At 45.5% G+C, this 26276-nt stretch overlaps 1 protein-coding gene across 1 annotated transcript in view; it reads right to left on the reverse strand.

The window, feature by feature from the left end:
* Positions 1 to 25498, reverse strand: part of LOC144695501 (regulator of G-protein signaling 5-like) — a 53273-nt gene extending 27775 nt beyond the window's left edge. Inside the window, exons 1-3 of the mRNA XM_078566377.1 lie at positions 25250 to 25498; positions 17578 to 17634; positions 12718 to 12773 (exon numbers count right to left, since the gene is read on the reverse strand). Coding sequence (XP_078422503.1) covers positions 12718 to 12773; positions 17578 to 17634; positions 25250 to 25498 — 362 coding nt within the window. The remainder of the gene's footprint in view (positions 1 to 12717; positions 12774 to 17577; positions 17635 to 25249) is intronic.
* Between the last annotated feature and the right edge of the window lie 778 nt (positions 25499 to 26276).

Consider the following 26276-nt stretch of genomic DNA (forward strand, 5'->3'; position numbering starts at 1 on the left):
ACAGACACACACAGAGCAGAGGGAATCTTCACACTGCGTTTATAGTATCACTGACACACAGACACACACAGAGCAGAGGGAATTCTCACAATGCGTTTATAGTGTCACAAACACACAGACACACACAGAGCAGAGGGAATCTTCACACTGTGTTTATAACGTCACTAACACAGACACACACAGAGCAGAGGGAATCTTCACACTGTGTTTATAGTGTCACTAACACACAGACATACACAGAGCAGAGGGAATCTTCACACTGTGTTTATAGTGTCACTAACACATACACACAGAGCAGAGAGAATCTTCACACTGTGTTTATAGTGTCACTAACACACAGACACACACAGAGCAGAGGGAATCTTCACACTGTGTTTCCAATGTCACTAACAAAGACGCACACACACAGACATACACACACAGACCAGAGGGAATCATCACACTGTGTTCATAATGTCACTAACACACAGACACACACACAGAGCAGAGGGAATCTTCACACTGTGTTTGTAATGTCACTAACACAGACACACACACAGAGCAGAGGGAATCTTCACATCGTGTTCATAGTGTCACTAACACATACACGCACAGAGCAGAGGGCATCTTAACACTGTGTTTATAGTGTCACTAACACACAGACACACACACAGAGCAGAGGGAATCTTCACACTGTCTTTATAGTGTCACTAACACATACACACAGAGCAGAGGGAATCTTCACATTGTGTTTCTAATGTCACTAACACAGACACACACACACAGACATACACACATAGAGCAGAGGGAATCTTCACACTGTGTTTATAATGTCACTAACACACAGACACACAAACACAGACATACACACAGACCAGAGGGAATCTTCACACAGTGTTTCTAATGTCACTAACACACAGACAAACACAGAGCAGAGGGAATCTTCACACTGTGTTTCCAATGTCACTAACACAGACACACACACACAGACATACACACACAGACCAGAGGGAATCTTCACACTGTGTTTATAATGTCACTAACACACAGAAACACACACAGAGCAGAGGGAATCTTCACACTGTGTTTCTAATGTCACTAACACACAGACACACACACAGACAGACATACACACACAGAGCAGAGGGAATCTTCACACTGTGTTTCTAATGTCACTAACACAGACACACACACAGACCAGAGGGAAACTTCACACTGTGTTTATAGTGTCACTAACACATACACACACACACAGAGCAGAGGGAAACTTCACGCTGTGTTTATAATGTCACTAACACAGACACACACACAGACCAGAGGGAATCTTCACACAGTGTTTCTAATGTCACTAACACAGACACGCACACAGAGCAGAGGGAATCTTCACACTGTGTTTAAAATGTCACTAACACATACACACACAGAGCAGAAGGAACCTTCAAACTGTGTTTCTAATGTCACTAACACACAGACACAAACACACAGACATACACGCAGACCACAGGGAATTCTCACACAGTGTTTCTAATGCCACTAACACACAAACACACACACACACAGACATACACACACAGACCAGAGGGAAGCTTCACACTGTGTTTCTAATGTCACTAACACACAGACACACACAGAGCAGAGGGAATCTTCACACTGCGTTTATAGTATCACTGACACACAGACACACACAGAGCAGAGGGAATTCTCACAATGCGTTTATAGTGTCACAAACACACAGACACACACAGAGCAGAGGGAATCTTCACACTGTGTTTATAACGTCACTAACACAGACACACACAGAGCAGAGGGAATCTTCACACTGTGTTTATAGTGTCACTAACACACAGACATACACAGAGCAGAGGGAATCTTCACACTGTGTTTATAGTGTCACTAACACATACACACAGAGCAGAGAGAATCTTCACACTGTGTTTATAGTGTCACTAACACACAGACACACACAGAGCAGAGGGAATCTTCACACTGTGTTTCCAATGTCACTAACAAAGACGCACACACACAGACATACACACACAGACCAGAGGGAATCATCACACTGTGTTCATAATGTCACTAACACACAGACACACACACAGAGCAGAGGGAATCTTCACACTGTGTTTGTAATGTCACTAACACAGACACACACACAGAGCAGAGGGAATCTTCACATCGTGTTCATAGTGTCACTAACACATACACGCACAGAGCAGAGGGCATCTTAACACTGTGTTTATAGTGTCACTAACACACAGACACACACACAGAGCAGAGGGAATCTTCACACTGTCTTTATAGTGTCACTAACACATACACACAGAGCAGAGGGAATCTTCACATTGTGTTTCTAATGTCACTAACACAGACACACACACACAGACATACACACATAGAGCAGAGGGAATCTTCACACTGTGTTTATAATGTCACTAACACACAGACACACAAACACAGACATACACACAGACCAGAGGGAATCTTCACACAGTGTTTCTAATGTCACTAACACACAGACAGACACACACACAGACATACACACACAGACCAGAGGGAAGCTTCACACTGTGTTTCTAATGTCTATAACACACAGACATACACAGAGCAGAGGGAATCTTCACACTGTGTTTGTAATGTCACTAACACAGACACACACACAGAGCAGAGGGAATCTTCACATTGTGTTTATAGTGTCACTAGCACATACACACACAGAGCAGAGGGAATCTTCACACTGTGTTTATAATGTCACTAACACACAGGCACACACAGAGACCAGAGGGAATCTTCACACTGTGTTTATAGTGTCACTAACACATACACACACAGAGCAGAGGGAATCTTCACAATGTGTTTATAGTGTCACTAACACACAGACACACACACAGACCAGACGGAATCTTCACACTGTGTTTATAGTGTCACTAACACATACACACACAGAGCAGAGGGAATCTTCACACTGTGTTTGTAATGTCACTAACACAGACACACACACAGAGCAGAGGGAATCTTCACACTGTGTTTACAGTGTCACTAACACATACACACACAGAGCAGAGGGAATCTTCACACTGTGTTTATAATGTCACTAACACAGACACACACACACAGACATACACACACAGACCAGAGGGAATCTTCACACTGTGTTTATAATGTCACTAACTGACAGACACACACACAGAGCAGAGGGAATCTTCACACTGTCTTTATAGTGTCACTAACACACAGACACACACAGACCAGAGGCAATCTTCACACTGTATGTATAATGTCACTAACACAGACACGCACACAGAGCAGAGGGAATCTTCACACTGTGTTTAAAATGTCACTAACACATACACACACAGACCAGAGGGAATCTTCACACAGTGTTTCTAATGCCACTAACACACAGACACACACACACAGACATACACACACAGACCAGAGGGAAGCTTCACACTGTGTTTCTAATGCCACTAACACACAGACACACACACACACAGACATACACACACAGACCAGAGGGAATCTTCACACTGGGTTTATAATGTCACTAACACACAGACACACACACAGAGCAGAGGGAATCTTCACACTGTGTTTAAAATGTCACTAACACATACACACACAGAGCAGAAGGAATCTTCACACTGTGTTTCTAATGTCACTAACACACAGACACACACACACAGACATACACACAGACCAGAGGGAATTCTCACACAGTGTTTCTAATGCCACTAACACACAGACACACACACACACAGACATACACACAGAGCAGAGGGAAGCTTCACACTGTGTTTCTATTGTCAATAACACACAGACACACACAGAGCAGAGGGAATCTTCACACTGCGTTTATAGTGTCACTAACACACAGACACACACAGAGCAGAGGGAATCCTCACACTGCGTTTATATTGTCACTAACACAGAGACACAAACAGAGCAGAGGGAATCTTCACACTGTGTTTATAGTGTCACTAACACACAGACACACACAGAGCAGAGGGAATCTTCACACTGTGTTTATAGTGTCACTAACACATACACACAGAGCAGAGAGAATCTTCTCACTGTGTTTATAGTGTCACTAACACACAGACACACACAGAGCAGAGGGAATCTTCACACTGTGTTTATAATGTCACTAACACAGACACGCACACAGAGCAGAGGGAATCTTCACACTGTGTTTAAAATGTCACTAACACATACACACACAGAGCAGAAGGAATCTTCACACTGTGTTTCTAATGTCACTAACACACAGACACACAAACACAGACATACACACAGACCAGAGGGAATCTTCACACAGTGTTTCTAATGTCACTAACACACAGACACACACACACACTGACATACACACACAGACCAGAGGGAAGCTTCACACTGTGTTTCCAATGTCACTAACACAGACACACACACACAGACATACACACACAGACCAGAGGGAATCTTCACACTGTGTTCGTAATGTCACTAACACAGACACACACACAGAGCAGAGGGAATCTTCACATTGTGTTTATAGTGTCCCTAACACATACACACACAGAGCAGAGGGAATCTTCACACTGTGTTTATAGTGTCACTAACACACAGACACACACACAGACAGACATACACACACAGAGCAGAGGGAATCTTCACACTGTGTTTCTAATGTCACTAACACATACACACACACAGACCAGAGGGAAAGTTCACACTGTGTTTATAGTGTCACTAACACATACACACACAGAGCAGCGGGAATCTTCACACTGTGTTTATAGTGTCACTAACACACAGACACACACAGAGCAGAGGGAAACTTCACACTGTGTTTATAATGTCACTAACACACAGACACACACACAGACAGACATACACACACAGAGCAGAGGGAATCTTCACACTGTGTTTATAATGTCACTAACACATACACACACACAGACCAGAGGGAATCTTCACACTGTGTTTCTAATGTCACTAACACATACACATACAAGAGGGAAACTTCACACTGTGTTTACAGTGTCACTAACACATACACACACGGAGCAGAGGGAATCTTCACACTGTGTTTATAGTGTCACTAACACACAGACACACACACAGAGCAGAGGGAAACTTCACACTGTGTTTATAACGTCACTAACACACAGACACACACAGAGCAGAGGGAATCTTCACACTGTGTTTATAGTGTCACTAACACAGACACACACAGAGCAGAGGGAATCTTCACACTGTGTTTATAGTGTCACTAACACACAGACACACACAGAGCAGAGGGAACCTTCACACTGTGTTTATAGTGTCACTAACACACAGACACACATAGAGCAGAGGGAATCTTCACACTGTGTTTATAGTGTCACTAACACATACACACAGAGCAGAGGGAATCTTCAGACTGTTTTTACAGTGTCACTAATGCACAGACACACACAGAGCAGAGGGAATCTTCACACTGTGTTTATAATATCACTAACACAGACACGCACACAGAGCAGAGGGAATCTTCACACTGTGTTTAAAATGTCACTAACACATACACACAGAGCAGAAGGAATCTTCACACTGTTTTTCTAATGTCACTAACACACTGACACACACACACAGACATACACACAGACCAGAGGGTATCTTCACACAGTGTTTCTAATGCCACTAACACACAGACACACACACACACAGACATACACACACAGACCAGAGGGAAGCTTCACACTGTGTTTCTAATGCCACTAACACACAGACACACACACACACAGACATACACACACAGAGCAGAGGGAATCTTCACACTGTGTTTATTATGTCACTAACACACAGACACACACAGAGCAGAGGGAATCTTCACACTGTGTTTGTAATGTTACTAACACAGACACACACACAGAGCAGAGGGAATCTTCACATTGTGTTTATAGTGTCACTAGCACATACACACACAGAGCAGAGGGAATCTTCACACTGTGTTTATAATGTCACAAACACACAGGCACACACAGAGACCAGAGGGAATCTTCACACTGTGTTTATAGTGTCACTAACACATACACACACAGAGCAGAGGGAATCTTCACAATGTGTTTATAGTGTCACTAACACACAGACGCACACAAAGACCAGACGGAATCTTCACACTGTGTTTATAGTGTCACTAACACGTACACACACAGAGCAGAGGGAATCTTCACACTGTGTTTGTAATGTCACTAACACAGACACACACACAGAGCAGAGGGAATCTTTACACTGTGTTTACAGTGTCACTAACACATACACACACAGAGCAGAGGGAATCTTCACACTGTGTTTATAATGTCACTAACACAGACACACACACACAGACATACACACACAGACCAGAGAGAATCTTCTCACTGTGTTTATAGTGTCACTAACACACAGACACACACAGAGCAGAGGGAATCTTCACACTGTGTTTGTAATGTCACTAACACAGACACGCACACAGAGCAGAGGGAATCTTCACACTGTGTTTAAAATGTCACTAACACATACACACACAGACCAGAGGGAATCTTCACACAGTGTTTCTAATGCCACTAACACACAGACACACACACACAGACATACACATACAGACCAGAGGGAAGCTTCACACTGTGTTTCTAATGCCACTAACACACAGACACACACACACACAGACATACACACACAGACCAGAGGGAATCTTCACACTGGGTTTATAATGTCACTAACACACAGACACACACACAGAGCAGAGGGAATCTTCACATTGTGTTTATAGTGTCACTAGCACGTACACACACAGAACAGAGGGAATCTTCACACTGTGTTTATAATGTCACTAATACACAGTCATGCACAGAGCAGAGGGAAGCTTCACACTGTGTTTATAGTGTCACTAACACATACACACACAGAGCAGAGGGAATCTTCACACTGTGTTTATAATGTCACTAACACACAGGCACACACAGAGCAGAGGGAATCTTCACACTGTGTTAATAGTGTCACTAACACATACACACACAGAGCAGAGGGAATCTTCACAATGTGTTTATAGTGTCACTAACACACAGACACACACACAGACCAGACCGAATCTTCACACTGTGTTTATAGTGTCACTAACACATACACACACAGAGCAGAGGGAATCTTCACACTGTGTTTGTAATGTCACTAACACAGACACACACACAGAGCAGAGGGAATCTTCACACTGTGTTTATAATGTCACTAACACAGACCCACACACACAGACATACACACACAGACCAGAGGGAATCTTCACACTGTGTTTATAATGTCACTAACACACAGACACACACACAGAGCAGAGGGAATCTTCACACTGTGTTTGTAATGTCACTAACACAGACACACACACAGAGCAGAGGGAATCTTCACACTGTGTTTATAGTGTCACTAACACACAGACACACACAGACCAGAGGCAATCTTCACACTGTGTGTATAATGTCACTAACATACAGACACACACACAGAGCAGAGGAAATCTTCACACTGTCTTTATAGTGTCACTAACACATACACACACAGAGCAGAGGGAATCTTCACATTTTGTTTCTAATGTCACTAACACAGACACACACACACAGACATACACAAACAGACCAGAGGGAATCTACACACTGTGTTTATAATGTCACTAACACAGAGACACACACACACGGAGCAGAGGGAATCTTCACACTGTGTTTGTAATGTCACTAACACAGACACACACACAGAGCAGAGGGAATCTTCACACTGTGTTTAAAATGTCACTAACACATACACACACAGAGCAGAAGGAATCTTAACACTGTGTTTCTAATGTCACTAACACACAGACACACACACACAGACATAGCCACAGACCAGAGGGAATCTTCACACAGTGTTTCTAATGCCACTAACACACAGACACACACACACACAGACATACACACACAGACCAGAGGGAAGCTTCACACTGTGTTTCTAATGCCACTAACACACAGACACACACACACACAGACATACACACACAGACCAGAGGGAATCTTCACACTGTGTTTGTAATGTCACTAACACAGACACACACACAGAGCAGAGGGAATCTTCACATTGTGTTTATAGTGTCACTAGCACGTACACACACAGAGCCGAGGGAACCTTCACACTGTGTTTATAATGTCACTAATACACAGTCACACACAGAGCAGAGGGAATCTTCACACTGTGTTTATAGTGTCACTAACACATACACACACAGAGCAGAGGGAATCTTCACACTGTGTTTATAATGTCACTAACACAGACACACACACACAGACATACACACACAGACAAGAGGGAATCTTCACACTGTGTTTATAATGTCACTAACACAGACACACACAGAGCAGAGGGAATCTTCACACTGTATTTCTAATGTCACTAGCACAGACACACACACACAGACATACACACACAGACCAGAGGGAATCTTCACACTGTGTTTATAATGTCACTAACACAGACACACACAGAGACCAGAGGGAATCTTCACACTGTGTTTATAGTGTCACTAACACATACACACACAGAGCAGAGGGAATCTTCACAATGTGTTTATAGTGTCACTAACACACAGACGCACACAAAGACCAGACGGAATCTTCACACTGTGTTTATAGTGTCACTAACACGTACACACACAGAGCAGAGGGAATCTTCACACTGTGTTTGTAATGTCACTAACACAGACACACACACAGAGCAGAGGGAATCTTTACACTGTGTTTACAGTGTCACTAACACATACACACACAGAGCAGAGGGAATCTTCACACTGTGTTTATAATGTCACTAACACAGACACACACACACAGACATATACACACAGACCAGAGAGAATCTTCTCACTGTGTTTATAGTGTCACTAACACACAGACACACACAGAGCAGAGGGAATCTTCACACTGTGTTTGTAATGTCACTAACACAGACACGCACACAGAGCAGAGGGAATCTTCACACTGTGTTTAAAATGTCACTAACACATACACACACAGACCAGAGGGAATCTTCACACAGTGTTTCTAATGCCACTAACACACAGACACACACACACAGACATACACATACAGACCAGAGGGAAGCTTCACACTGTGTTTCTAATGCCACTAACACACAGACACACACATACACAGACATACACACACAGACCAGAGGGAATCTTCACACTGGGTTTATAATGTCACTAACACACAGACACACACACAGAGCAGAGGGAATCTTCACATTGTGTTTATAGTGTCACTAGCACGTACACACACAGAGCAGAGGGAATCTTCACATTGTGTTTATAATGTCACTAATACACAGTCATGCACAGAGCAGAGGGAAGCTTCACACTGTGTTTATAGTGTCACTAACACATACACACACAGAGCAGAGGGAATCTTCACACTGTGTTTATAATGTCACTAACACACAGGCACACACAGAGCAGAGGGAATCTTCACACTGTGTTAATAGTGTCACTAACACATACACACACAGAGCAGAGGGAATCTTCACAATGTGTTTATAGTGTCACTAACACACAGACACACACACAGACCAGACCGAATCTTCACACTGTGTTTATAGTGTCACTAACACAGACACACACATACAGACATACACACACAGAGCAGAGGGAATCTTCACACTGTGTTTGTAATGTCACTAACACAGACACACACACAGAGCAGAGGGAATCTTCACACTGTGTTTATAATGTCACTAACACAGACCCACACACACAGACATACACACACAGACCAGAGGGAATCTTCACACTGTGTTTGTAATGTCACTAACACACAGACACACACACAGAGCAGAGGGAATCTTCACACTGTGTTTGTAATGTCACTAACACAGACACACACACAGGGCAGAGGGAATCTTCACACTGTGTTTATAGTGTCACTAACACACAGACACACACAGACCAGAGGCAATCTTCACACTGTGTGTATAATGTCACTAACATACAGACACACACACAGAGCAGAGGGAATCTTCACACTGTGTTTAAAATGTCACTAACACATACACACACAGAGCAGAAGGAATCTTAACACTGTGTTTCTAATGTCACTAACACACAGACACACACACACAGACATAGCCACAGACCAGAGGGAATCTTCACACAGTGTTTCTAATGCCACTAACACACAGACACACACACACACAGACATACACACACAGACCGGAGGGAAGCTTCACACTGTGTTTCTAATGCCACTAACACACAGACACACACACACACAGACATACACACACAGACCAGAGGGAATCTTCACACTGTGTTTGTAATGTCACTAACACAGACATACACACAGAGCAGAGGGAATCTTCACATTGTGTTTATAGTGTCACTAGCACGTACACATACAGAGCCGAGGGAACCTTCACACTGTGTTTATAATGTCACTAATACACAGTCACACACAGAGCAGAGGGAATCTTCACACTGTGTTTATAGTGTCACTAACACATACACACACAGAGCAGAGGGAATCTTCACACTGTGTTTATAATGTCACTAACACAGACACACACACACAGACATACACACACAGACAAGAGGGAATCTTCACACTGTGTTTATAATGTCACTAACACAGACACACACAGAGCAGAGGGAATCTTCACACTGTATTTCTAATGTCACTAGCACAGACACACACACACAGACATACACACACAGACCAGAGGGAATCTTCACACTGTGTTTATAATGTCACTAACACACAGACACACACACAGAGCAGAGGGAATCTTCACACTGTGTTTGTAATGTCACTAACACAGACACACACACAGAGCAGAGGGAATCTTCACACTTTGTTTATAGTGTCACTAACACACAGACACACACAGACCAGAGGGAATCTTCACACTGTGTTTATAGTGTCACTAACACATACACACACAGAGCAGCGGGAAACTTCACACTGTGTTTATAGTGTCACTAACACACAGACACACACACAGACCTGAGGGAATCTTCACACTGTGTTTATAGAGTCACTAACACATACACACACAGAGCAGAGGGAATCTTCACACTGTGTTTATAGTGTCACTAACACATACACACACAGAGCAGAGGGAATCTTCACACTGTGTTTATAGTGTCACTAACACACAGACACACACACAGAGCAGAGGGAAACTTCACACTGTGTTTATAGTGTCACTAACACATACACACACAGAGCAGAGGGAATCTTCACACTGTGTTTATAGTGTCACTAACACTCAAACACACACAGAGCAGAGGGAATCTTCACACTGTGTTTATAATGTTACTAACATATACACACAAAAGCAGAGGGAATCTTCACACTGTGTTAATAGTGTCACTAACACATACACACATAGCAGAGGGAAACTTCACACTTTGTTTATAACGTCACTAACACACAGACACACACAGAGCAGAGAGAATCCTCACACTGTGTTTATAGTGTCACTAACTCAGACACACACAGAGCAGAGGGAATCTTCACACTGTGTTTATAGTGTCACTAACACAGACATGCACACAGAGCAGAGGGAATCTTCACACTGTATTTATAACGTCACTAACACAGACACACACAGAGCAGAGGGAATCTTCACACTGTGTTTATAGTGTCACTAACACAGACACACAAACAGAGCAGAGGGAATCTTCACACTGTGTTTATAGTGTACTAACACACAGACACACACAGAGCAGAGGGAATCTTCACACTGTGTTTATAGTGTCACTAACACATACACACAGAGCAGAGGGAATCTTCACACTGTCTTTGTATTGTCACTAACACAGACACACACGCAGAGCAGAGGGAATCTTCACATTGTGTTTATAGTGTCACTAACACATACACACACAGCAGAGGGAATCTTCACACTGTGTTTATAGTGTCACTAACACACAGGCACACACACAGAGCAGAGGGAATCTTCACACTGTGTTTATAGTGTCACTAACACATACACACAGAGCAGAGGGAATCTTCACACTGTGTTTATAATGTCCCTAACACACAGACACACACAGAGCAGAGGGAATCTTCACACTGTGTTTATAATGTCACTAACACACAGACACACACAGAGCAGAGGGAATCTTCACACTGTGTTTATAGTGTCACTAACACAGACACACACAGAGCAGAGGGAATCTTCACACTGTGTTTATAGTGTCACTAACACACAGACACACACACAGAGCAGAGGGAATCTTCACACTGTGTTTATAGTGTCACTAACACACAGACACACACAGAGCAGAGGGAATCTTCACACTGTGTTTATAGTGTCACTAACACACAGACACACACAGAGCAGAGGGAATCTTCACACTGTGTTTATAGTGTCACTAACACACAGACACACACAGAGCAGAGGGAATCTTCACACTGTGTTTATAGTGTCACTAACACACAGACACACACAGAGCAGAGGGAATCTTCACACTGTGTTTGTAGTGTCACTAACACAGACACACACAGACCGGAGGGAATATTCACAATGGGCAGAATTTTGTGTCCTGGGGGTGGGCGTGTCCTACCCAATTGGGCATAAAATCACGCGAGAAGACTCCGATCGAGCGTCCCGACGTCATCGTGCACTCGCATGATATTTTCCCGGGCGGCCATGCACAAAAGGCAGAAGAGCACCCGCTGACAGTTAAGAGGCCAATTAAGCTCATTAATGGCGCAATTGACTCCAACTTACAGTTGGCGGATAGGCGAATTGGTTAGACGGCCTTTGCATTTTTTATCAAACATCATCTAAGGCTGGGAGAAATTTCCGTGATGAAATAAAATAAAAATAAATTTCTGTGGACAGCATTTGTATTCCCATTTACTGTCCCATTCTCCATTTACTGTCCCATTTTTGATTTACTGTCCCATTCCCCATTTACTGTCCCTTTCCCATTTATTGTCCCATTCCCAAGTTTCTGTCCCATTCCCAATTTACTGCCCCATTCTCCATTTACCGTCCCTTTCCCATTTACCGCCCTATTCCCCATTTACTGTCCCTTTCCCCTTTTACTGTCCCTTTCCCCATTTACTGTCTCATTCCCTATTTACTGTCCCTTTCCCCATTTACTGTCTCATTCCTTATTTACTGTCCCTTTCCCCATTTACTGTCCCTTTCCCTATTTACTATCTCATTCCCTATTTACTGTCCCTTTCCCCATTTACGGTCCCTTTCCCCATTTACTGCCCCTTTCCCCATTTACTGTCTCATTCCCTATTTACTTCCTCTTCTTCATTAGTTATACCATTTCCCATTTACTGTCCCATTCCCCATTTACTGTCCCATTTTTCATTTACTATCCGTTTCCCATTTACTGTCCCATTCCCCATTTACTGTCCCATTCTTCATTTACTGTCCCTTTCCCTAGTTACTGTCCCATTCTTCATTTACTATCCCTTTCCCCATTAACTGTCCCATTCCTTATTTACTGCCCTATTCCCCATTTACTGTCCCATCCCCCAGTTACTATCCCATTCCCTATTTACTATCCCATTTCTCATTTCCTGTCCAATTCCCCATTTACTATCCCATTCCCCATTTACTATCCCATTCCCCATTTACTATCCCATTCCCTATTTGCTATCCCGTTTCTCATTTCCTGTCCCATTCCCCATTTACTGTCCCATTCCCCTTTAACTGTCCCATTCCCCATATACTGTTCCTTTTTCCATTTACTGTCCCATTTCCTCTCCCATTACCCATTCCCTATCTACCGTCATTCACTATTTACTTTTCCATGCTCTACGTTAAGGCATAGATTGAAAGAGCACATCAGAGACTTACAGATATTCCAAGACACAGATGGGTGGAACAGCACAACTGAAAGTACGATAGGTAGAGAGATAGATAAAGTGAGAGAAAGATAAATAGATATTTAGACCGATCAACAAATGTGTCGATGGGGAGATAGTAAGTGAATGCTTAACCTTTGTAGAACAACTAAATAGCTCCGAATGAGTGATCAATGGAGCAGACAAGAGTATTTCCCTTAGAGAGCCCTGGAGGCTAGGTTAGGTAGTAAATGTTGTGGCTGGTTGCTATCTGCTGATATTCATTAGTTTATATTTTGGTAAGCCACATCTTAAAGGTTTGCCTCCTGGTTTTGACAGTAGTCTGGTTCAATCAGACTGTGATAGTGAGAACAAGATAATGTTTAATGATGGAAATACCTGCTTATTCAACAGTCACATAAGACCAATCAATGGTCAGGCCACATGTAGTTGGGGGTTGTTTGACTTTCTCTTCCCATAACCAACACATGTAGTTGGTGACTCACCCCCGATGGGTGAGTGGGTTAGTGCACTGCCAAGTGTGGAGAAGAACAGTGCTTTCTTAATAAATTCCCAGGGTATGGGTTTCGCTGAAAGAGAACGCTTTAACTCCTGCCACCAGTCGGTAAGTTGTCAGGAACAATTAGACATGTACACACCGCAGCTGGCAGCATCTGTACAACTGCCCCTCTTGCCTTTCTGGTTGGCAGCAAGAGTTTGGATCTATCAAAAGCTATGTCGTCTCACACCGCATTGGACCCTGCAATGTCAGCATTTCCCATGGGAATTCCAATGATCAAATTCAACACTCACATGTATACATGTTGCCATAATACCACTAACTGGAATTATTATGGGAATTACACTTTCACATTTCAGTGTAGCACATAGAGAAACAGAATTTTCTGGCAAAAATTCTTCCTGGATCCCAATCTGTAATATTATTGCAATTTCAATGAGATTTTATATGCGTGCTAGCTGTCTCCTTAGGCTAGGTCCAGTGTGTTAACGCTTTGTGCAAGAAGATACTATGCAGCCCAGGTAGCTCAACTGGTAGGTAATGGGACCTTAATCATCATTTTAGGCAACTTTTTTTTATTATAGTCAAAATACTTTTTTTTTTATTAATCTTTATCAAAAAGTGTCCTTAATTCAAATTTTACAATCAATTCACTACATTGCAAGCTGAAAATCTCAGTTACTAAAATTTCCAGATTATTTATCTTCATCATTTGCTGAGTCATCAAAAACATGTTTTACATGTGGGAACAGTTGCTAACTAATAGATGGACAAAATACAAAAAAGCATTGCACCAGCCTGAAAAATGGATAACTTGAACTTTATTGTTAGTGTGTGTCAAGCCAACTTGTTTGTTTTAATGCTGCCAGCTGTCACTCTGACACCGAGACTGCACCTGAGCAGGTGCAGGAAGCGCTCACCCTTGTGTTGCAGCACAAACAAATACATCCAATAATAAGAAATGCTTGCAATTATACAGGACCTTTCATGCTCAGTGGATGTTTCAAAATGTTTTATAACCAATTATGTGTTTTTGAAGTGTGTTCACTTTTGTAATGGCAGAAACATGGCAGTAAATGGCAGTAAAGTTGCTCTCAGCAACTTCCCATCACAGCAATATGATAATGAGCAGGTAAACTGTTTTTGTGATGTTGATAGGGAGATATAAATATTGACCAGGGCACCAAGAATAATCCCCTGCTCTTCTTTGAAATAGTACCTGAGAGTTTAATGTCTTATCCGAAAGACGGCACCTCTGAAGTGTAATGCTTCCCCGATACTGCATTGGAGCGTCAGCCTTGATTTTTGTGCTTGTGTCCTGGAGTGAGACTTGAACCCACAATTGGCAAGGCTGGCATTTAATGCCTATCCCCTCGTTGCCCTGAGAAGTTGGTGGTAACCCGTTATCTTGAACAAAAATAGTTAGAAAAGAACTAAGTGTCTTGCTCGGCCACTTCAGAAGGTGGTTCGGCCTCAGCCGTGCTGGTGTAGGATTGGAGTCACTACATGGCCAGACCGGGAAAGCATGATGGGCTTCCTCCCCGAGAAGGCAGCAGTGAAGTCACCATCATCTTGTAGAAATACCCAGTAGTCGAGAGTCAGGTGATGAAGGATAGAACACTGGAGCCACGTCTTTACACATCTACAAGCTATTTTGCAAGGGTGACAGAGACCCACATATCACAAAGCTCCAATCCAATAGCTTCAGTTTCAATCTGCTGCTATATATAAATATGGGCACTAGGTGACTCCCAATTCATACCAATTAACTCAATACACTTAACACACTGCAGCCAATTTTTGCACAGCAGAGCCCTTCAAATGGCAATATGATAAATAACCAACTAATCTGTTTTATTAATGTTGAACAAATATTGACCAGGACAGTAGGAGACGATTACTCTGTTCTTCTTCAAAATAGTGGCTGTGGAATCTTTTACAGACACCTGAAAGGGCAGCTGGGGCCTTAATTTAGCATCTCATTCAAAAGAAGGCAACTCCAACAGTGCATCACTCCCTCTACAACAGGGCAGCATGCCAACCCCTCTGACAGTGCAGCACTCTATCAGAATTCCCTGTCCGACAGTGCAGCACTCCCTCAGTGCTTCCATCTGACAGTGGAACATTCCCTCACTACTATCCATCTAACAGTGCAGTGCTCCCTCAGCACTGTCCACCTGACAGTGCAGTGCTCCCTCAGCACTCTCCATCTGACAGTGCAGTGCTCCCTCAGCACTGTCCACCTGACAGTGCAGTGCTCCCTCAGCACTGTCCACCTGACAGTGCAGTGCTCCCTCAGCACTGTCCACCTGACAGTGCAGTGCTCCCTCAGCACTGTCCACCTGACAGTGCAGTGCTCCCTCAGCACTCTCCATCTGACAGTGCAGCGCTCCCTCAGCACTCTCCATCTGACAGTGCAGCGCTCCCTCAGCACTGTCCACCTGACAGTGCAGTGCTCCCTCAGCACTGTCCACCTGACAGTGCAGTGCTCCCTCAGCACTCTCCATCTGACAGTGCAGCGCTCCCTCAGCACTGTCCACCTGACAGTGCAGTGCTCCCTCAGCACTGTCCACCTGACAGTGCAGTGCTCCATCAGCACTCTCTATCTGACAGCGCAGCACCGCCTCAGTACTCTCCATCTGGCAATGCAGTGCCCCTTCAGTACTTCTTCTCCAACAGTGCAGCGCTCCCTCAGTACTGACCCTCTGACAGTGTAGCGCTCCCTCAGTACTGTCTCTCTGACAGTGCAGTGCTCCCTCAGTACTGTCTCTCTGACAGTGCAGTGCTCCCTCAGTACTGTCTCTCTGACAGTGCAGCGCTCCCTCAGTACTGACCCTCTGACAGTGTAGCGCTCCCTCAGTACTGTCCCTCTGACAGTGTAGTGCTCCCTCAGCACTTCACTGGGAACACTGGCCTGGCTCATGTGCTCGAGTCCATGGTTTGATGGCATTCTGCTGTACAGGTCAAGAATGCTACCCACTGAGCCACAGCTGATACCTAAGCAACCCAGCCTCACTATGTTAGTTGACCTTCAGTTAATATTTTTATGTCTGGAAAGGTGGAGGGGTTGATTTGAGCTAACAGAATTCTCACCTTCAGAGAGCTGGGCTACAAGGTTTACGTCACCCACAGCTTCAGGGTGAATGGAAATGTTTCAATCTACTTGACCTAATTGACAATTACCCGCTCATGATCACAGGAACTAAATGAGTTGTGGATTCGTCAGCCAAATTATTTCCCTGTTCTCAAGATGAACTTTACCTGATCACTGTTATCTGAAACGAACTCAGCACCTCCAACATTTTTCTGCAGACCTTTCTAAAAAAAGCACAAGGAAATACAAAATGATCCATTAAGTGGTGGGGGTGACTTCCCCTGACATTAAGATGGTATTTGACCAAGTGTGAGGTCAAAAAGTGTCGACATTTGCAACAATCACAGCTCGATTTTCTCACTCGTTACTGTTGATGGTGACAGTTTCTTGTCTCCTTTGACAGCATCTTTGAAGCAAAGCATTGATTGTACTGCTTGTCGCATTACCTACCTCCCGGTATTGCATATCCTTGGGAATGGAGCCACCTTCCATCCAGTGTGCCCCAGTCAGCGAAGCTTTCTTTGTTTGATGAGTGCTAGCGTGCTGTGCATGTTTGCCCTGGGAAGAACAGCTTCACTGGCGACTTTGTCTATCTATGCAACGCCGAGGATATGTCATAGACGCCAGGATGGAATTTGCCACCACTACGACGTGTCTCAAAAGCCCCAAAGCAGAGGCCAATCCTGAAAACAAGGCATCAGCAGAGACCATCCCAGCAATGGACAATTGAGGCAGGCATTGCCTTACCAGAGTTGGCCGCTTCAGTCATCCAAACAGATGCAGCAGATGGCCTCATCTGACCTCCCAAAGTTCTGAGGGTCAATTCCCATCAACCCTCACAGAGCGAAGGATATCAAACACAAAGGTCAAGCACCTCTGGCAAAATAGAAGCTAATTTGAATCAGGCACACTCCACTGGTTAGAGTCATGCCGAGCACAAAGGAAGATGGTTGTGGTTGTTGGAGGTCAGGCATCTCAGTTCCAGGATATCACTGCAGGAGTTCCTCAGGGTAGTGTCCTAGGCCCAACCATCTTCAGCTGCTTCATCAATTCTGTCATAAGGTCAGAAGTGAGGATGTTCGCTGATGATTGCACAATGTTCAGCACCATTCACGACTCCTCAGATACTGAAGCAGTCCATGTCCAAATGCAGCAAGACCTGGACAATATCCAGGCTTGGGCTGACAAGTGGCAAGTAACATTCGTGCCCCACAAGTGCCAGGCAATGACCATCTCCAACAAGAGAGAATCTAACCATCACCCCTTGATGTTCAATGGCAATACCATCACTGAATCCCCCAATATCAACATCCTGGTGATTACCATTGACCAGAAACTGAGCTGGGCTAGCCATATAAATACTGTGATTACAAGAGCAGCTCAGAGGCTAGGAATTCTGTGGCAAGTAACTCACCTCCTGATTCCCCAAAGTCTGTCCACCATCCACAAGGCACAAGTCAGAAGTGTGATGGAATACTCTTCACCTGCCTGGGTGAGTGCAGCTCCAACAACACTCAAAGAAATTTCAACACCATCCAGGTCAAAGCCGTCCGCTTGATTGGCACCCCATCCACAAACATTCACTCCCTCCAGCACTGACGCACAGTGGCAGCAGTGTGTCCAAGATGCACTGCAGAAACTCACCAAGGTTCCTCAGACAGCACCTTTGAAGCCCTTGATCTCTACAACCTAGAAGGAAAAGGGCAGCACATTCATGGGAACACGACCACCTGGAAGTTCTCCTCCAAGTCACTCACCATCCTGACTTGGAAATATATCGCTGTTCCTTCACTGTCGCTGGGTCAAAACCCTGGAACTCCCTCCCTAACTGCACTGTGGGTGTACCTACACCAAACGGACTGCAGCAGTTCAAGAAGGTAGCTCACCACCACCTTCTCAAGGGCAACAAATGCTAGTCTTGTTCATCATGTTGACATCCTGAATATGAATAAAAATCAGCCCAATCTCCTCCATACTTGGTGCAGCTCACTTGGACTATTGAAATTTACTTCCCAAACAGCTTCCCTTCATTCCTCATCAGCGATTCTCTCCATCGACCTCCAGAGGCCCACTTTGGAGGGAAAAACTGCAATCATTCAAACCCTTGTCACATATTCATCGAACCCTTCCACATCGGGTACAGCATGGCTTCAAACACTCCCAGGACAGGTACAGCACGGGGTTAGATACAGGATGGTGAGTGACTTGGAGGAGAACTTCCAGGTGGTCGTGTTCCCATGAATGTGCTGCCCTTTTCCTTCTAGGTTGTAGAGATCAAGGGCTTCAAAGGTGCTGTCTGAGGAACCTTGGTGAGTTTCTGCAGTGCATCTTGGACACACTGCTGCCACTGTGCGTCAGTGCTGGAGGGAGTGAATGTTTGTGGATGGGGTTAGATACAGAGTAAAGCTCCCTCTACTCTGTCCCTATCAAACACTCCCAGGACAGGTACAGCATGGGGTTAGATACAGGGTAAAGCTCCCTCTACACTTTCCTCATCAAACAATCCCAGGACAGGTACAGCGTGGGGTTAGATACAGAGTAAAGCTCCCTCTACACTGTCCCTATCAAACACTCCCAGGACAGGTACAGCATGGGGTTAGATACAGAGTAAAGCTCCCTCTACACTGTCCCCATCAAACACCCCCAGGACAGGTACAGCATGGGGTTAGATACAGAGTAAAGCTCCCTCTACACTGTCCCCATCAAACACTCCCAGGACAGGTACAGCATGGGGTTAGATACAGGGTAAAGCTCCCTCTACACTGTCCCCATCAAACACTCCCAGGACAGGTACAGCACGGGGTTAGATACAGAGTAAAGCTCCCTCTACACTGTCCCCATCAAACACTCCCAGGACACGTGCAGCATGTGGTCAGATAGAGAGTAAAGCTCCCTCTACATTATTCTGCCAAACTCTCCCAGGACAGGTACAGCACAGGGTTACAGACAGAGTAAAGCTCCCTCAACATTGTTCCATCAAACACTCCCGGCGCAGGTACAGCATTGGGTTTGATACAGAGTAAACCTCCCTCTACACTGTCCCCATCAAACACCCCCAGGACAGGTACAGCATGGGGTTAGATACAGAGTAAAGCTCCCTCTACACTATCCTCATCAAACACCCCCAGGACAGGTACAGCATGGGGTTAGATACAGAGTAAAGCTCCCTCTACACTGTCCCCATCAAACACTCCCAGGACAGGTACAGCATGGGGTTAGATACAGGGTAAAGCTCCCTCTACACTGTCCCCATCAAACAATCCCAGGACAGGTACAGCATGGGGTTAGATACAGAGTAAAGCTCCCTCTACTCTGTCCCCATCAAACACTCCCAGGACAGGTACAGCACGGGGTTAGATACAGAGAAAAGCTCCCTCTACACTGTCCCCATCAAACACCCCCAGGACAGGTACAGCATGGGGTTAGATACAGAGTAAAGCTCCCTCTACACTGTCCCCATCAAACACTCCCAGGACACGTGCAGCATGTGGTCAGATAGAGAGTAAAGCTCCCTCTACATTATTCTGCCAAACTCTCCCAGGACAGGTACAGCACAGGGTTACAGACAGAGTAAAGCTCCCTCAACATTGTTCCATCAAACACTCCCGGCGCAGGTACAGGATTGGGTTTGATACAGAGTAAACCTCCCTCTACACTGTCCCCATCAAACACCCCCAGGACAGGTACAGCATGGGGTTAGATACAGAGTAAAGCTCCCTCTACACTGTCCCCATCAAACACTCCCAGGACAGGTACAGCATGGGGTTAGATACAGGGTAAAGCTCCCTCTACACTTTCCTCATCAAACAATCCCAGGACAGGTACAGCATGGGGTTAGATACAGAGTAAAGCTCCCTCTACACTGTCCCTATCAAACACTCCCAGGACAGGTACAGCATGGGGTTAGATACAGAGTAAAGCTCCCTCTACACTGTCCCCATCAAACACCCCCAGGACAGGTACAGCATGGGGTTAGATACAGAGTAAAGCTCCCTCTACACTGTCCCCATCAAACACTCCCAGGACAGGTACAGCATGGGGTTAGATACAGGGTAAAGCTCCCTCTACACTGTCCCCATCAAACAATCCCAGGACAGGTACAGCATGGGGTTAGATACAGAGTAAAGCTCCCTCTACTCTGTCCCCATCAAACACTCCCAGGACAGGTACAGCACGGGGTTAGATACAGAGTAAAGCTCCCTCTACACTGTCCCCATCAAACACCCCCAGGACAGGTACAGCATGGGGTTAGATACAGAGTAAAGCTCCCTCTACACTGTCCCCATCAAACACTCCCAGGACAGGTACAGCACGGGGTTAGATACAGAGTAAAGCTCCCTCTAATCTGTCCCCATCAAACACCCCCAGGACAGGTACAGCATGGGGTTAGATACAGAGTAAAGCTCCCTCTACACTGTCCCCATCAAACACTCCCAGGACAGGTACAGCACGGGGTTAGATACAGAGTAAAGCTCCCTCTACACTGTCCCCATCAAACACTCCCAGGACACGTGCAGCATGTGGTCAGATAGAGAGTAAAGCTCCCTCTACATTATTCTGCCAAACTCTCCCAGGACAGGTACAGCACAGGGTTACAGACAGAGTAAAGCTCCCTCAACATTGTTCCATCAAACACTCCCGGCGCAGGTACAGCATTGGGTTTGATACAGAGTAAACCTCCCTCTACACTGTCCCCATCAAACACCCCCAGGACAGGTACAGCATGGGGTTAGATACAGAGTAAAGCTCCCTCTACACTGTCCCCATCAAACACTCCCAGGACAGGTACAGCATGGGGTTAGATACAGGGTAAAGCTCCCTCTACACTGTCCCCATCAAACAATCCCAGGACAGGTACAGCATGGGGTTAGATACAGAGTAAAGCTCCCTCTACTCTGTCCCCATCAAACACTCCCAGGACAGGTACAGCACGGGGTTAGATACAGAGAAAAGCTCCCTCTACACTGTCCCCATCAAACACCCCCAGGACAGGTACAGCATGGGGTTAGATACAGAGTAAAGCTCCCTCTACACAGTCCCCATCAAACACTCCCAGGACAGGTACAGCACGGGGTTAGATACAGAGTAAAGCTCCCTCTACACTGTCCCCATCAAACACTCCCAGGACACGTGCAGCATGTGGTCAGATAGAGAGTAAAGCTCCCTCTACATTATTCTGCCAAACTCTCCCAGGACAGGTACAGCACAGGGTTACAGACAGAGTAAAGCTCCCTCAACATTGTTCCATCAAACACTCCCGGCGCAGGTACAGCATTGGGTTAGATACAGAGTAAACCTCCCTCTACACTGTCCCCATCAAACACCCCCAGGACAGGTACAGCATGGGGTTAGATACAGAGTAAAGCTCCCTCTACACTGTCCTCATCAAACACTCCCAGGACAGGTACAGCATGGGGTTAGATACAGGGTAAAGCTCCCTCTACACTGTCCCCATCAAACAATCCCAGGACAGGTACAGCATGGGGTTAGATACAGAGTAAAGCTCCCTCTAATCTGTCCCCATCAAACACCCCCAGGACAGGTACAGCATGGGGTTAGATACAGAGTAAAGCTCCCTCTACACTGTCCCCATCAAACACCCCCAGGACAGGTACAGCATGGGGTTAGATACAGAGTAAAGCTCCCTCTACACTGTCCCCATCAAACACTCCCAGGACAGGTACAGCACGGGGTTAGATACAGAGTAAAGCTCCCTCTACACTGTCCCCATCAAACACTCCCAGGACACGTGCAGCATGTGGTCAGATAGAGAGTAAAGCTCCCTCTACATTATTCTGCCAAACTCTCCCAGGACAGGTACAGCACAGGGTTACAGACAGAGTAAAGCTCCCTCAACATTGTTCCATCAAACACTCCCGGCGCAGGTACAGCATTGGGTTTGATACAGAGTAAACCTCCCTCTAAAACTGTCCCCATCAAACACTCCCAGTTCAGGTACAGCACGGGGTTGGTAGAGAGTAAAGCTCCCTCTACACTGTATTAACAAACACTTCCAGTCCATAAACAGCACAGGTTAGATACAGAGTAAAGCTCCCTCTACATTATCCCCATCAAACACTCCCAGGACAGGTACAGCAAGGGGTTAGATACAGAGTAAAGCTCCCTCTATACTGTCCCCATCAAACACTCCCAGGACAGGTACAGCACGGGATTAGATATAGAGTAAAGCTCCCTCTACACTGTCCCCATCAAACACTCCCAGGGCAGGTACAGCACGGGGTTAGATACAGAGTAAAGCTCCCTCTACATTGTCCCCATCAAACACTCCCAGGACAGGCACAGCACGGGGTTAGATACAGAGTAAAGCTCCCTCTACACTGTCCCCATCAAACACTCCCAGGACAGGTACAGCACGGGGTTAGATACAGAGTAAAGCTCCCTCCACTGTCCCCATCAAACACTCCCAGGACAGGTACAGCACGGGGTTAGATACAGAGTAAAGCTCCCTCTACACTGTCCCCATCAAACACTCCCAGGACAGGTACAGCACGGGGTTAGATACAGAGTAAAGCTCCCTCCACTGTCCCCATCAAACACTCCCAGGACAGGTACAGCATGGGGTTAGATACAGAGTAAAGCTCCCTCTACACTGTCCCCATCAAACACTCCCAGGACAGGTACAGCACGGGGTTAGATACAGAGTAAAGCTCCCTCTACTGTCCCCATCAAACACTCCCAGGACAGGTACAGCACGGGGTTAGATACAGAGTAAAGCTCCCTCTACTGTCCCCATCAAACACTCCCAGGACAGGTACAGCACGGGGTTAGATACAGAGTAAAGCTCCCTCTACACTGTCCCGTCAAACCCTCCCAGGGCTGATGCAGCATGGTAATTAATACTCCCAGGTACAGCACAGTTTAGATATGGAGTGTGGCTCCTGCTGCCCTCTGCCAATAATACACCCAGCTCAGCAGTGAATGGACCAGAATCATATTCCCCCAATAGTCAGTGCCCAACCTTGAATCTTGAAAATCTAATCCGGAGTTGTTTTGTTTAAACAGCTTTTGCTGCGAGCGCTCACTCAAAGGCCTTGCTATATTTCTGGGAACAGATGAAAAGTAGTGGAGGGAATTTTACGACCTGACAATTGAATTTACTGCAACTTTGTTGTGGGATGTTGTGCTCTCCCTCTTACATTTTACCTACCAGCCTCGTACAGGTTACAGTGAAATTCTTGTAAATTGTGGAGGATGTGGTCAATGTGAAAACAAAAGCTGGCGTCTGTGTTTTCATCGAATGACTCTGAGCAGACAGATCTGTGACTCTGCCTGTGCACCATTGTCACTGTTACTCTGGGCTTCTCAGCTCCCCCTCCCCGCCTCCCCTGCTATGGTCACAGGTGAGGAACGGGAAAAACCCACCCAGACGGAGCAGTGCCAGATTTTCAGCTCAATTTAAATTGAGAGGAGCCCTTTTTCACAGGCCTTTCTTGAAGTTCACCTGTACCTCAACCACCTTTACAACAGGGCAAACTTGCCTGTTCCAATAATCAGGCAAAACGCTGCGGATGCCGGGGATCTGAAATGGAAACTGGAGGCGTGAGAAATACGCAGCAGGTCTGGAGGGCAGAGAAACAGAGTTAACGTTTCGAGTCCAGTACGACTCTTTGGAACTGCGAGTGTCAGAGTGCCATTCAGCTCCGAAGGAGAGTCATCTTGGACTCAAACGGTAACTCTGTTTCTGTCGACCATTCCAATGTGCCCCACCACCTATCATCACAAGCTCATCCAAAACTCTGCTGCCCCTGTCCTAAGTCCTGTTCACCCATCGCCCCTGTGCTCCTGGTCCACCAGTGTTACAATTTTTAAAATTCTCACCTTCATGTTCTGCCTTCCTAGCTCTGTCATCTCCTCCAGCCCTCCAAACATCTGCTTCTGGAATTCCAGTACTCTGAGCATCTTTGGTTTGAATTGCTCCACCATTGGTGGGTTCGGTTCTAGTTGCTTTGGTGCTAAGCTCTCTGATACCCCTCCCTTCCCTACACCTCTCTCCCTCTCGACCGCACTTTCATCACCTGAGACACCCTTAAAAACCCACTTCTTCTTCTTCGTTAGACCTTTGGTCATTTATCCTAATATTTCCAGATCTGATTCAGTGTGAAACCTTTGATCATGTTCCTGAGAAGCACCTAGTGGCATCTTACTACGTGAAAGAGTCTGTATAAATACACGTTACTGAGCAACGATCGGTCATGCAAGAGAAGTGAATGACTCATGTGTGAGGTGGAATGAAGTCAAACAGCTCCGCTGTCAAGACTTAACGCTGTCCAAAAACGATGCCCTTTCTGGAGAAGTGGCACAGATAATCCATATGTACGTATTACGAACATATAAACTAAAAGCAGGAGTAGGCCACTCGGCCCCTCAAGCCTGCTCCACCATTCAATACGATTGTAGCTGATCTGATTTTAACCCCACAATCCTGCCTCACCCCGATAACCTTTCACCCCCTTGCTTATCAAGAATCCACCTACCTCTGCTTAAAAAATATTCCAAGCTGCTGCCCCAACCGCCTTTTGAGGAAAAGAATTCCAAAGCCTCGCAGCCCTCTGAGAGAAACATCTTTTCCTCATCTCTGTCCTAAATGGGTGACCCCTTACTTCAAAACAGGGACCCTGAATTCTGGGGAGGAATTTTCCACACCCGCTGGCGTCAGGCGTGTTTGATGACGTGAGCGGACAATATGGCAAGAAGGCCAGAAATCGGTTTCCCGATGTCGTGAAACCAGTTTTCACTTGTCCACTCTGCTCATCAATGGCGGCCGTATTTTCCACCCTTGACCCTCGGGAACATTGTTTCATTATAAGTCCAGCTCGCTGGAATCAATCCCCCCCACCTCCCCCAC

The sequence above is a fragment of the Cetorhinus maximus genome, chromosome 21 (genome assembly GCF_964194155.1).
Source record: "Cetorhinus maximus chromosome 21, sCetMax3.hap1.1, whole genome shotgun sequence".
In the NCBI taxonomy this organism is placed as follows: Eukaryota; Metazoa; Chordata; class Chondrichthyes; order Lamniformes; family Cetorhinidae; genus Cetorhinus; species Cetorhinus maximus.